General features: G+C 65.2%; 2 protein-coding genes across 2 annotated transcripts; one reads left to right on the top strand and one right to left on the bottom strand.

Moving 5' to 3' along the window:
• Nucleotides 1–1289: 1289 nt before the first annotated feature.
• APLN (apelin) lies at nt 1290–3213 on the bottom strand. Its single transcript, XM_030967914.1, has 3 exons — nt 3054–3213; nt 2114–2285; nt 1290–2023 (listed from the first exon to the last, which is right to left on the bottom strand). Exons 1-2 carry the CDS (start codon nt 3211–3213, stop codon nt 2119–2121), a joined length of 327 nt encoding a protein of 108 aa, XP_030823774.1. The 3' UTR covers nt 1290–2023; nt 2114–2118.
• Nucleotides 3214–7341: 4128 nt separating this feature from the next.
• Nucleotides 7342–12923, top strand: XPNPEP2 (X-prolyl aminopeptidase 2). The gene is made up of 21 exons (XM_030967913.1): nt 7342–7402; nt 8135–8208; nt 8297–8407; nt 8487–8550; nt 8721–8825; nt 8965–9051; nt 9151–9297; nt 9392–9493; nt 9599–9680; nt 10072–10267; nt 10401–10490; nt 10589–10698; nt 10784–10861; nt 10949–11020; nt 11124–11184; nt 11309–11378; nt 11492–11596; nt 11924–11983; nt 12160–12236; nt 12353–12451; nt 12723–12923. Exons 1-21 carry the CDS (start codon nt 7357–7359, stop codon nt 12921–12923), a joined length of 2037 nt encoding a protein of 678 aa, XP_030823773.1. The 5' UTR covers nt 7342–7356.
• The last annotated feature ends 548 nt before the right edge of the window (nt 12924–13471 follow it).

Raw genomic sequence — 13471 nt, 5'->3', positions numbered from 1 at the left:
CCAAGGGTCTACTGGGCCCCCCACTGCCAGTCCTGCCTGTGCCCAGGCAGGGACCTCGCCACATCTCTTGGGCAAGGCACCTGCTGCTGCAGCTGGGGAGGCAGAGCACGGGCATGGAGGAGCAATTTGAAGTGTAGGGGCCTCCTAGTTCAAACCGGTAGCAGCAGCACTGTACACTGGCAGTGGAGGAACAATAACCCCCCAACATCCTAGAGCTGGGGGCAGCTGGAGGGGGCTGTGGCTGGGGCACCATGTCCCGCCCCACTCCAGCTCTGGGAGGCTGCTGGCTCTGGAAAACTGGGCATGGGGGCAGGACAGGACTGGGCAGTGGGCAGGCAACCCATGCCCAGCCGCCCAGACCATCGTGGGGACGCTGGCAGTAACTCGTGGGGTGGCCGTGAAGCCACGCGGGGGTGGCAGGGTCTCTCGGGGCAGCTGGCAGTGGGGACGTGGGGCAGCGGTGGCTCGCAGGGCCCCGCGGCTGGCGGGGTTCGCGATCGTGCGGCGGGCGCGGCGGCTGGCGCGGGGCCGGGCAGCGCATCCCTCCCGGTCCCGGCGGATGAGCTAATGGAGGCCAGCTGGGTCCCGGCGCTTCCCCAGCCCGCAGCTGCAGCCCTTCCGCTCCTCCTCAGCCCCTTAACCCGCTCCCCGCCGGCAGTGCCGACCCCTACCCGCAGCCCCGTGCCCGGGACGTGGGCAGCCCCTGCAAACTGTCAGGGGTTTGGAGGCCCCGCAAGGGCACCCCCTGTCCCAGTGTCCCAGCCATGGCGGGGGGTGTCCTGTCCCGTGGGGTCCCATCCCTTTGCAGGGCTCAGCTCCTCCTCTCCATCTGCAGAGTCCTTCTGGGACCCTCAGTCCCCTGAGCTTTGACCCCCCGCCCCCCATATGGGTCCTGCGCACACCCAGCCCCATGGGGTGGGGACACGAATGCCAGGGACAGGGACACCAGAAACAGGGATGCCAGGGATAGCAGTGACTGAACACAAGGGACAGGGATGCCCAGGAAGACCAGCATCCCTGTGCCCTTCCAGCATCCCCTCCTCCATCTCCCAGCCCCTCTGACCCTGTGTTTTCCCACCCTCCTTGCCAATTCCACAGGATCAGCACATGGCTTCACTCCTTGCTGAGCACCTTCTCTGCCATCGTTGAGCTGGGAAAGGGGCTGCCATGGCCCCAGCCATGACCCCCAGTGCCTATAGACAGCCCCAGGAGGCAGCAGAGGGACCTGAGATCCCTCCCCACCAGCAGGAGAGCAACCCCTACCTGCCCTTCCAGAAATCAGCATTAACTGAGTTAATAATCATAACTCTTTATTATAAAGATGTATTTACATGGAATAAATCTTTACAGACACAAGAGACAATCAGCAGGGACCAGCTCAGAGCCAGGGCCCCTCCTTTGGTGTATGGCAGAGCTTGACAGAGACCCCAGTGCTCCCCCATTCCTACTGTCCCATGGCATGAAGCAGAGGGGCCCAGGGCCCCACAGTGCGTCCTGCATGGGCACCCCACTCCCCCACGAGGTGAGTCTGCCAGCAGGAAAGGGTGGGCAACTCACCCAGGGTGTGGGATGAGCACCATGGGAATAAATAGACCCAGGACAAGCTGTGTGCTCCCCCTGGCGTGGGGGTGACAGACAGGGCTGGGGCAGGACCCCAAGGGAGATCACACGCTCCTGAGGAGAAGCTGCTCTGCCTGACAAAGTGCTTTGCACAAAGCCTGTGGTCCCAGCGGGCCGATGCCCGAGCCAGTTCCGTGCCCACCGGGACAGGGCATCGTGGCAACCCTGGCCCCTCTGTGGGCAACCCCGATGCAGCTGGCCCTGCGAGGCAGTGAGGAGGGGCAGAATGCACCCACAGCGCCAGACATGGCACTGGGGCCGCCAGGGCCAAGCGCCGGGAGAAGCTTGGGGCGGCCGAGGGCTCACAGGGGGAAGCCCAGGCTCAGCGCCGGAGGACGAGCAGATCAGGCGAGAACACGATGCGAGCAATGGAGGCCGTGTCCGTGGAAGGCTGGTGACAGCCCTGCAACGACAGCAAGCCCAAGTACATATGAGTTCCCTCATGGCACGGTCACATGTTTCCCTGCATCCCCCGTGCCCCTCTGCAGCTCACCTGGCTCAGAATGGCATGGGGCCCTTGTGGGAGAGCCGGGGCCGGGGCCGCCGGTACCTGCGCCAGCCCCCGGGCCGCTGGCCGGGCCCACGCCGTGCGCCCCGCGGCCGCACCAGCCTCCGGGTGAGACCATCCTGGGCATCCTTCCCGTCCGGCGCCTTCCCCAGCGGCCCTGAGGAGATCAGAAACAGCGTTAGCCGCGTGTCCCCCACGCAGGACAGGGACAGCAGTACCGTGGGGCTGCCTGGCCCTGGGCCGGCCGGTTTTCTGGATTGTCCCCCACGAGAGCCATCAGTGCCAAGCGCTTCCTGTGCCGGCACGACTCTGCCACCTGTGCCAAACATGGCCAGCAGCGGGGCGTGGGGCTGCTCAGCCTCTGCTTTTGGCCCCAGCCCTCCCCACAGCCACCCCCTTCTCTATGCCACCGAGACACTCAGCCCTTCACCCTGAGCCGGTTCCCGTATCCCCGTCGTGCCTGGTGCTGGTGCTCCAGTGGTTCCGTTCCCGCGGGGCCCTGGAGCCCCTGGCCGGGATGCTTTGCTCCCTAAGCACTCCCAGGTCCCGCTACCCTGGGTGCCTGGCGGGGATGCTTTAGTCCCAGCTCCTGTCCCGGCACCCCGCGGGCTCGGTTGGCAGGCGGGGCCCGGGCCGTGCCCCGCGTGGGTCCGGTTGCGGGACCCGGCGATGCCCGGGGCTGTCACCGCGGCTCCGGACGCTCCCGCTCTGCACGGGGACCGGGAGGGTTTTGGCTCCAAAGAAAGCGCTTTGTCTTTCCCCAGCCCGGCGGCAGCGGATTCCGCCGGTGCGGGCGGGTGCCGGTCCCCCCGACCCCCCCAACCCACGGCCACCCCGGCCCGGTCCCCTCGGTCCTCTCTTTCCTCGCTCCCTCCCTTTATCCCCTGCTGCCGGCGTGGGGTCCCCGCGGGTGTTCCGCTCTCACCGGGGGCGGCCAGGACGAGCCCGAGCAGCAGCAGCAGCAGCAGCAGCGGGGCCAGGAGCCGGCGCGGCGCGGCCATGGCGGGGGGCGGCGGGGGCGGCCGCCGGGGGAGCCGCATTTGTAGGCGGTGAGAGCCCGGCCCGGCCCCGCCGCCTCCCGTCATCTGGTCCCCGGGATGGGGGGGAGGTGTCCGCCCCCTGCCCTGCCCCGCCCCGCCGCCGGGACACCTCCGCGGGTTTCCCCCGATCCCGGTTTGCTGCCTGATCCCCTCCCGGCGCATCCTCCGGGGGATTCCCCCCTCCACAGTCCCCTCATGGCGTCCCCAGCGCTCTGAGACCACCCCAGTTTGTCCGGGCACCCCCATCCAGCCCGAATCTGGGATCCGCTCCCAGCCCAGCCCGGCCTCTCTGCCCAGCCTGGTCCAGGACTCCCTACCCCGGATGCTGCTGGAACCCCAAACCCAGAATGGCCCTCAGACCCTAACACTGCGGCCAGCTTGGCTTGGGACCCCTGCACAGCCTGGATCCAGCATGTCCCCTTCCACCCTAGTCCTGAGACCCCTCTCCCAGCGTGACCCTCAGATTCTGGGACCCTTCTGGCTCATGCAACCCCTCCCAGTGCCCCAGTTCCCCCGGCACCCAAGGAGACAGGGGCCTGTCCTGCCTGCTGTCCTCTCCAGCCCCCCCAGGCAGGCAGTGTCTGCAGAGGGGTCTGGTGAACTGCCCACAGCCACCAGTGCAGAGGGGAGAAGGGAGAGAAATCAGGAATGACTTTGAGCCCAAGAGGAAGGAAGAGATGGGAAAAGGGGTTAAGGTTTGGGGGTTTTTCTCATTACCCTGTTCTGATTTGATTGGTGATAATTATATAAAAGGGGAGATTTAGATCAGATATTAGGAAGAAGTTCTTGGCTGTGAGGGTGGGCAGGCCCTGGCGCAGGGTGCCCAGAGAAGCTGTGGCTGCCCCTGGATCCCTGGAAGTGTCCAAGGCCAGGCTGGACAGGGCTTGGAGCAACCTGGGATAGTGGAAATTGTCCCTGCCCATGGTAGGAGCTTGGAACAAGATGGGCTTTAAGGTCCCTTCCAGCCCAAACCATTCCATTATTCCATTATTTTATGAATTTCCATTAATTTCCCCAAATTTAGTCTATTTTACCCATGCCTGCATCTGGTGATGTATACTGGTCCTTAGCTTGATCTTTTCCTTGCATTTTCCCTCCCTGCTCAGTTGAAGAGGGAGTGACGCAGTAGCTTTGGGGGCACCTGGCCAGGGTGAGCCTCCACAAAGGTGGGGTCATCACCGCTCAGAAAGGTGGATCACAGCCACAACTGCGCCCCGAGAGAGCCCCTGCCAGCGGGGGGGTGGCCCAGACGGGGTGTGGGGGCAAAGGGAGGCATGGGGGGACTGCAGGAGGAGTTGTGTGGGGGCGTGGGTGTACGGGGGGCTCTAGGAGGGGCTGCTGACTGCAGTGGGCTGTGAGGGGGCACTCTGGGAGGGGCTACAGGAGGAGCGGGGGGATGTGTGGAGGGGCTGTAGCCGGTGTGTGGGTAGCATGTCACAGCCCCGCACGTCTGTGGTACCACAGGAGGGGCACATCCTCTGAACCTGTTCCAGCCCTGTTGCCTGCAGCCTCTCGCCCCAGCCAGGTTCTCCTGCAGCCCCCGCTTCTGGCGCAATGTGGGGCCAGCACTCCCCTCCCGTGCTATGCACCCCCAAAGTGGAGGTGCTTCTTCAGCGGGAGCAGGAGCTGCAGCCTCATGCCCGCAGCCCGGCTGCCGAGCTCTGTGGTGCAGGGAGGACGCCCCAGCCCATCCCTGGGCAGGCATCACTGGGCACACCCTGCCTGCCAGGGCACCTCAGGGATCCTGGCAGCATCCCGGTGCCACCGCCGGCTTCCGCATTCCTGCGGCCGCACGCCCGCCCCGCGTCCTGTTTGCCGGGCGCGTCTCCCCGGCCTGAGTCACCCGCGGCCTCTGCAGGTGACGGAAGGCCAACAATAGCCCACAAAGGGAGGATGTCCCCCAAAGCCTTCCTCCGGCTCGTCTTCGAGGAAACCTCCCGCGGGAGGGACGGGCCCCACCGGACGCACGGCGGCCAAGGAGCTTCGTCCTGTTGACGCTGGCTCGGAGCGACACGCGGCCCTGGGGGTCCCCGGGGACGGCCCGTGCCACCTGGGCTGGGCCACGAGGGGGCTGCCATTGCGGGCCATGGCACCGGGAGTGGCGCTGGGTGTGAGGCGCTGCGGGGTGCAGCTCAAAGGGCAGGAATAAAGGGGGGGGGACCTCCCTTGCCCTGGGGACCCGCCGGGGTGCAGCTGTGGGGTGATGGGTGCAGCCCCCATCCCCGGCCCCGGCAGGAACCAGGCAGGGAGGACGAAACCCCATTAGCGCCTCTCACTAACGAACAGGATGGCAGCAAAGTGCTGTCTGACTGTCCCCGGGGCATCCTTGGGAAACTGCCTAACAATCACAGCAGCTTTGGTGTCCCTCTCTCACCTGTCCTTGTCTTGCCCCGATGGGGTCCCCGCCCTGCCCCTTCCTGGGTTCCTCTCACAGAGCAGGGACCAGCGGGTGATGCCAAACACAGCCCGAGAGATTCAGACATGAGCGTTCAGGGCTCGGCCGGAGGGAGCGGATGGCCAGGGGTCCCCCCGGCGCTGCTGCTGCCGGAGCTGCAGATTAGGAACAGGACAGTGGGACACGGGACAGGACAGTGGGACACGGGACAGGGGTCTGCGGCTCCACGGCGCAGTCCTGGTGCCACCTCGTGGTGAGCAGGGTCCCAGTGCCACAGCTGGACAGTCGGAGCGGTGTCCCGGCGGGTGGAATGGTGACAGTGCTGGACAGGCAGGCGTGGACACACTGTACAGTGTGGGGACACAGCCGGACAGTCCCTGAGGGGACACAGCCGGACAGTCAGAACAGTGACACAGCTGGACAGTTCAGTGACACAGCTGGACAGCCAGTGTGTGACACAGCCAGACAGTCACTGCAAGGGCAGGGTAAACACCTGTGTGCCCAACAGGCCATGAAGTGCCACTGGGAAGAGGCAGCAGCTCGGAGGGTTCGTGGTCCCCACAGAGATCCAGCTTTGTCCAGCCTTGAGCTGAGCCTGTGGCAGCTGGAGTGCAGGGACCCCAAGCCCAGGAAGAGGAGGTCACATCCCCAAGATCTTCATGGGCTTTGATGAGCAATGGTCCTGTAGGAAGTGCTCTGGGAGGGTGGGGATATGAAGCTGTGAGGACAAATGTTTTGGCAGATCAAGGCAGGGTGGTTTTAAATTAAAGAATGTTGGTGTGGATTAGATAGAGGGAGGAAAATTTTCCCTATGAAGTTGCAGGGGGCCCTGGCAGAGGTTGCTCAGAGCAGCTGTGGCTGCCCCATCCCTGGAAGTGTCCAAGGCCAGGCTGGAAGGGGCTTGGAACCACCTGGAATAGTGGAAGCTGTCCCTGCCCATGGCAGGGGGTCAAAACGAGAGGGTCTCTAATGTCCTTTCCAGACCCAACCAATCTGTGACTCCATGACCTGTCCAGGGTGGGGATGTGCATTCACCCCGGGAGATCTGTGTCCATGCCAGGGATGAACATCTCCAATGCCCGTGGCAGCAGGTCTGCCCCTCACCCAGCCCTTCTCTCCACAAGCAGAGTCATTAAAGCCGCTGGAGGAAGTACCTGTGCAGGCAAAGTGACAGCCTCGGGGTCAAGGCTCCTTATGATGAAGATAATGAGGTTTTAGCAAGGCAGATGCACGGAGGTGTGGAGCTGATGGGCCTGGAGGGACAAAGGGCACGTCCCAGCAGGATCCTCGTGTGGAGCACAGGTCCCTGTGCAGCCTCAGCAGAGCTGCTGGTCCCGGGCACTGAACAGGGGCCGGTGCCCACCTGCATGGCTCCATGTCCTGTGGAGGAGGACAGATGGATTCGGGGGCTGATTGGCTTGGGGAGCATCTGGCCCGCACCCCAGAGATCCCCTGTCAGCTCTCCACAGATCCAAAATATGGGGGCTCCTCAGGAAGCAAAGCCTTTCCCTGACCTCTCCCTGGCCATCAGGGGGTGCCAGACTCAGCTGGCACGCTCCCACTTCTGCTCCGGCAGGATCTTTGGACTTTGTGCTGATTTTGCTGTTTGCTTTTATTTAGCAGCGGAATTCACTTTTCAAAGGGACAACAACCCTGCTCCCCACGCCCTGTATCTGCTGAGGCCTCGTCCCTCCCATTCCGCATCCCTCTGCCCCCGGGGCAAAGGCGCAGGAGGAGGGACCTGTCCCGCTCAGTGTCCCCTCGGTGCCCCGTCGCGCCTGGCCAGGGCAGCCATGTCCCCCCCGCTCTGGATCGCAGCCTGGGCGCTCCTGCTCCACGGTACGGGGGACGGGGCGCTGGGGTGGGACGGCACAGCTGGGGACTCCCAGGATCCAGATGTGGGGAACGTGGGATGTCCCAGCCGCAGCTCCGGGTGAAGCAGAGGTGGGTCCACCCCGGGGTAGGAGCCAGACTGTGTCACGGGGCTCACCCTGCCCAGCTGCCCCAGGGATGGGCCCGGGGCAGTGACGGGTAAGAAGCAAACCCCCAGGGTGCAGACACCTGGTACCCAAGACCCCTCATGCTGAGGATGACCCCATCATGCATTGTCCCACGGACCCAAGCTGTGTGCCCTTGGCCCAAAGTGAGAGGCCAGGTGCCACCTGGTGATGGAGAGCCCAGGGAGTGGCGGTGGATCCCCACGCCAAGCAGCCCTGGGCAGAGGTCAGGTCCAGCTGGACCAGTTCTTTCTGCAGCCCCAGTGCTGGGATGCTCCAGGCAGGCTCCTGCCAGCCCCTCCGTGCTCTGTGCTGGGCACCAGCTGCTCCCTGTGATGATCCCACAGGCGCCAGGACATTTACCTCCTTTTGAACCAGGGGATGGCGTTGCTTTTCATCCACTCTTTCTGGGGCTAAAACCACTGGGTTTTGCAAAAAGCCCCAAGCTTGGCTGGCTGGTGTTTGGGGCTGGGGACGAGGGTCACAGCTGCCTGGTGCAGTTCCGGGCGGGAGCAAAGGTCCAGCGAGCCCCCAGGCTGCAGCCTGAGGCTCCCGGGCGCTGCCGTGCCCACAGGCTGCGCTGCAGGGCGGGCGCCGCTGGCTCCTTCCACCAGGAGTGACATCCGGGACTGCTCCGCGGACCCACCGGTGAGCCCCGCCTTGCTCCCCCGCCCTGTTGCTGACACCCCCGGCACAGGGTCCCCCCCAGTCCCAGCACGTCTCCCTGTGCCACCAGTACCTGCCACCGACGGCCACCAACACCACGGCGCGTCTGGCCGTGCTGCGGGGCATCCTGCGGACCCACGGCGCCCACGCCTACATCGTGCCCGCCACGGATGCCCACATGGTAAGGTGGGAGTGCCCCGCACCCCCGGGGACCCTCTCCCTGCCCACAGCCACCTCTCACGGCTCCATCCCGGCTCCAGAGCGAGTACATCTCCGAGCGGGACGCCCGGCTGGGCTGGCTCTCTGGTTTCACCGGCTCCGCAGGTGAGGGCGTCCCCCAAACCGCTGCTCGGGGGGCTGGCACCCGCCTGCTGGTTCTCATTCCTGGGGATCCGTGCCCACGGCATGGTCCCACTCCCTGAGAGCCGCTGGGAGTCCCTGCCGGCTGCAGGGACAGAGAAAGAGGTGACCCCTGAGCCCCTCCGCTGTGCCAGGCACCGCTGTGGTGACGCGGGACGAGGCTGCCCTGTGGACTGACAGCCGCTACTGGACCCAGGCAGAGCGGGAGCTGGACTGCAACTGGGAGCTGCAGAGGACAAGTCAGTGGGGGCAGGATGGGGCCCTTCTGAATCTCCCCGCTCCCAGGGACACCCCCAGCCCCTGCCACAGCCTCCTGTGGGCTCAGCGTGGGCTGGGACGCCGTGGAAATTCGCGGTGCCACTCAGCTCTCTCCTGCAGCCTCCATCGAGTCCATCGTGACGTGGATCCTGAAGGTGGTTCCCGCGGAGGGGAACGTCAGTTTGGACCCCTTCCTCTTCTCCATCGGTAGGGCCGGCTGACACTGGGGGTCACCCTGCCCACGGGAGGGCAGCCCCTGGGTGTGAATTTACCAGGAGCACAAACCTGCGGGCTGCTCACCCCCAGACACCTGGAACAGCTACAGCCGGGCTCTGCACGGCTCCGGACGGACCCTGCTCCCCCTCGAGACCAACCTTGTTGATCAGGCATGGGGTGACCAGAGACCCCTTCCCTCCTCCAGCGAGATCTACAGCCTCCCAGCAGAGTTCACAGGTCTGACCCCAGCCTCCCGCAGCTCACCCACAGCACCCCCAGCCTGGGGCCGCGGTGGTCCCTGCCCTGAGCCGACCACTTGCCCGACTCGCAGGGAGCAGCTGGCAGGAGAAGGTGGCCGGGATCCGGCAGCGGATGGAGCAGCACGCGCGGCGCCCCACGGCCGTGCTGCTGTCGGGGCTGGAGGAGACGGCCTGTAAGAAGGCACGGGGCCGTGGGGGCATGGCAGGGGCCGTGGGCTCGAAGCCTGAGGGTGGGAGGGCAGTGGCAGTCGCGGGTGCAGAGCTCTCGTTCCCGGCAGGGCTCTTCAACCTCCGCGGAGATGACATCCCCTACAACCCTGTCTTCTACTCCTACACCCTCCTGACCAACACGACCATAAGGTGGGCAGCACATCCCTGTGGGCACAGGGCTTGGAGGGGGCTCACCACGCACCCCCCTTTCCAGCCTTCCTTTCCTGAGCCAGCCCCCATGGGACCCTCCTCTCAGCCCCGTTGCCCCTTATTCCCAGAGCGACTCCATCCTGCCATGCCCAGCCCCACTGACTGTCCTTCTGAGCCACACATCTTTCCCAATCCACCCCCCCGCTCCCAGCCCGCTCCAGGGCACGGCACACTCCCTTTCCTCACAGCCTGAGTTTCTCCCGTTCCCAGCCCAGCATCCCCTCACAGCCCCCCAGGTCCCTCCTCTCTGCTGGCGTGGCCGGAGCTGGGGGGACCAAAGGCAGCAGGTGACCGCCACGTCTGTGCCCGCCCCACCCCGCTCCCTCCGCAGCCTGTTCGTGGAGCAGGCCCGGCTCTCGGAGGAGGCGCGGCAGTCCCTGCGCTCGGGCTGCCCGGGGCCGCTCTGCGTGGAGCTGCAGGAGTACGGGCAGGTGAGCGCCCACCTGCGCCGCTACGCCCAGGGCAACGTCACCGTGTGGCTGGGCACCGAGTACACCACCTACGGCCTCTACGCCATCATCCCCCAGGTGGGCACCCAACCTGCCCGTGGGGCATGCGGGTCCTGCAGGTGACATGGGATGGCCCCATGTCACCGCGTTGTGGCCGCAGCTGGCGCCTGAGGGGACAGGTAGCTGTGTCACCTTCTGCCTGCCCTCACAGGAGAAGCTGCTGGAGGAGAGCTACTCGCCTGTGATGATGGCCAAAGCTGTGAAAAACACCCATGAGCAGGAGATGCTGCGAGCTGCCCACGTAAGGGCTGACCCCATCCCCACAGTCCCCTGCAGATTGGGGGGAGAGCGGAGGAAGCAGGGTGCTGATGTCCCCCCCGTTGTCACTGCGTACCCCAGGTCCGGGACGCGGTGGCCGTCATCCAGTACCTGCTGTGGCTGCAGAGGACAGTCCCGCAGGGGCAGGTGGACGAGTTTCCGGGGGCTCAGCGCATCGATGCATTTCGCTGGTCAGTGCTGCCCCCCGGGCCTGCCCTGCCCAGGGAAGGGCAGCCAGGGACCCTCAGCACCCCCTTCCTCCCTGCTGCCTTCCAGGGCCCAGGAGCACAGCCGTGGGCCCAGCTTCCAGTCCATCTCAGCCAGCGGGCTCAACGCAGCGCTGGCTCACTACAGGTAGGGCTGGGGCAGCAGTGGGCAGTGGGCAGGGGGCGGTGGGCAATGGGCAGCTGGGAGAGGGCTCTGACCCCCCTCCCCTCGCAGCCCCTCCAACGGGAGCAGCCGGACGCTGTCTGCGAGAGAGATGTATCTCTTTGACACCGGAGGGCAGTATCTGTACGTAGCCTTGAACAGAGACCCCCCACCACAGCCCCACATCCGGGGGCCCCCAAAGCCAGCGCTGGGGCTGCACCAGCCCCATTCATGATGCCCTTTGCAGGGATGGGACAACAGACATCACTCGCACAGTGCACTGGGGTGAGCCCACCCCTCTCCAGAAGGTACCAGCCCCTCCCATGTCAGCCAACATCCCCCTGCACTGCCCAGGGCAACCCTGAGATGCCCAGCATATCCCCACACTGGCCAGCACTCCCTATGGCACTCAGCCCCTGCCATGCCCTACAGGAAGCCTACACCCGTGTGCTGATGGGCAACATTGACCTCTCCCGCCTCGTCTTCCCATCCAACACAGCAGGTGGGTGCCCAACCCAGCATTGGCCCTGCACAGAACCCCTGGCACAGGGAGCAGGATGGCACAGGGGAGCCCCAGAGGCTCCTTGGCCTCCATCTCACCTCTTCATTCCCCAGGGAGAACAGTGGAGTCCTTCGCCCGCCGGGCACTCTGGGATGTTGGACTCAACTATGGCCATGGGACCGGCCATGGCATTGGCAACTTCCTCTCAGTCCATGAGTGTAGGTGCCACCAGCACTGGTGCTGGGCATGTGGGCTGAGCTACGGGGACAGGGATGAGGGCAGGAGCTCACTGGGGGCTTCCCAGAAGAGCCTCTATAACGGGCAGAGAAATCCCCACTTGCAACATCTTGTGGTCTTTGCCAGGGTGGCCCAATGATCCTTGCTGAGGCGGTCCCAAGGTCCTTACTGGGATGATCCTTGTCCTTGTAGTGGTTCTTGCCATGGTGGCCCCATAGTCCTTGCCTTGGTGGCTCTGTGGTCCTTGCTGGGGTGTCCCTGCAGCGCCTGCCATCCACAGAGCTCTAACCCACCTCATGTCCCGGCAGGGCCCGTGGGTTTCCAGTCCAACAACGTGCCACTGGAGGCCGGCATGTTCACCTCCATCGGTATGTCCCGGCACCCCGACCGGCACCCCGGCTCTGCAGGACAACCCCGGGCACAGAGCCCAGCCAGGGACAGGCTGTCAGCTCTCAGCCCACTCAGGGCCAGATCCAGCCTTGCTGGGGTGGGCTGGGGGAGTCGCTGGGGCTGGGGGCTCACCAGACATGTTCCCGGCCCTCAGAGCCCGGGTATTACCAGGATGGTGAGTTCGGGATCCGCATCGAGGACGTCGCCCTCGTGGTGGAGGCACAGACTGAGGTAGGGCAATGGGGAGGGGGTGACAGGGGTGGCACACCATGGGGGCCTGCATTGAGTCAGGGGTGGAGGCACCTCCAAAGGGGTAGGGGATGTGCAATGACACCTCTCTGTGGCAGCACCAGAGCGGGGAGAAGCCTTTTCTGACCTTCGAGGTGGTGTCCCTGGTGCCCTATGACCGCAACCTCATCGACCTCAGCCTCCTGTCCCCGGAGCAGGTACGGCCGTGTGCTCAGGGTGGGGAGCAGAGCAGGGATGCAAGGTCAGCACAGGGGCTTGGGGGGTGGATGCAGGAAAAACCAGGACCGTGGCACGAGGCTGGAGTGGGTAAATGAGGACAGAGCAAGAATGAGTGCATGGATGAAGAGGAGCAATGAGCTCTGCAGGTGGGGCCAGCGGTAGGAGTGTGGGGCAGCTGGATGGGGAAGGCCAAAGGCAGGAGCGACACCCAGGCCACCCCCGGCAGCTCCCCGTGGTGCCTGGCTGCAGATCCGGTACCTGAACTCCTACTACGAGAGGATCCGGGCACACGTGGGGCCGGAGCTGCGGCGGCAGCGGCTGGAGGAGGCGTACGCGTGGCTGCAGGAGAGCACCGAGCCCTTCCCGGTGAGCAGCGCCGGCACCGCCGCCGCGGGCTCGCTGGCCCTCGCCTCGCTGCTCTCGGTGCTGCTCAGCGGGCTGGGGGTCTGATCCCGCACCCGTGGCCCCGCTCCCCCACCCCCCACCACGGCCGGGTCTTCCCCCGCCCTCGCTTCCTTTTTTTGGTGTATTCTATTTGCTTGTCTGCGATTAAACATGAGCAAGGCGGGCCCTGCTGTGCCCGATGTGCTGCGCGCTGCCTCGCCGGCGAGTTAGGGCTGGAGTCCGGTCCCCAAGCCCACCCCTGTGATCCTGCTTGTGCCACCTTGTCCAGCCCTGAGGCGACCAAGCCAACGCCGACAGCGAGGAGATGGATTTGGGCAGATTATAATTCTAGGACAAAAGCTGGAGGATTTGGAGTGAGAAGATGCAGGGCAGCCAACCACGGATGTCCCCGCGGGTGGTAGCAGCGGGGTGATCATGAGCACATCCCACCTGGGTGTGATGCCGAGCCGGGAGGACCTGCGATACAGGGGACATCCCAGACCAAGTGTCCCTCAGAGGGCTTGGCTATCATGTCCCAGCAGGATGAGCAGGCACGGGGGTGGGCACGGCAGTGGGGTTGGGGTTTGTCACTTTCTCCATGGGGGGATACAGGA

Source organism: Camarhynchus parvulus, chromosome 4A, assembly GCF_901933205.1.
Source record: "Camarhynchus parvulus chromosome 4A, STF_HiC, whole genome shotgun sequence".
Classification (NCBI taxonomy): Eukaryota; Metazoa; Chordata; class Aves; order Passeriformes; family Thraupidae; genus Camarhynchus; species Camarhynchus parvulus.
Note: the sequence above shows the minus strand (reverse complement) of the source record. Positions and strands in the feature narration are given on the sequence as shown.

Bases quoted from the DNA above. Each gene is read 5' to 3' on its own strand.
- APLN (XM_030967914.1), bottom strand. From the start codon at position 3,213: ATGACGGGAGGCGGCGGGGCCGGGCCGGGCTCTCACCGCCTACAAATG. The intron at 2,286-3,053 runs GTGAGAGCGGAA...TGATCTCCTCAG, and splicing joins GCTCGTCCTGGCCGCCCCCG to GGCCGCTGGGGAAGGCGCCG.
- XPNPEP2 (XM_030967913.1), top strand. From the start codon at position 7,357: ATGTCCCCCCCGCTCTGGATCGCAGCCTGGGCGCTCCTGCTCCACG. The intron at 11,185-11,308 runs GTACCAGCCCCT...CATGCCCTACAG, and splicing joins AGCCCACCCCTCTCCAGAAG to GAAGCCTACACCCGTGTGCT. The intron at 11,379-11,491 runs GTGGGTGCCCAA...TTCATTCCCCAG, and splicing joins CTTCCCATCCAACACAGCAG to GGAGAACAGTGGAGTCCTTC.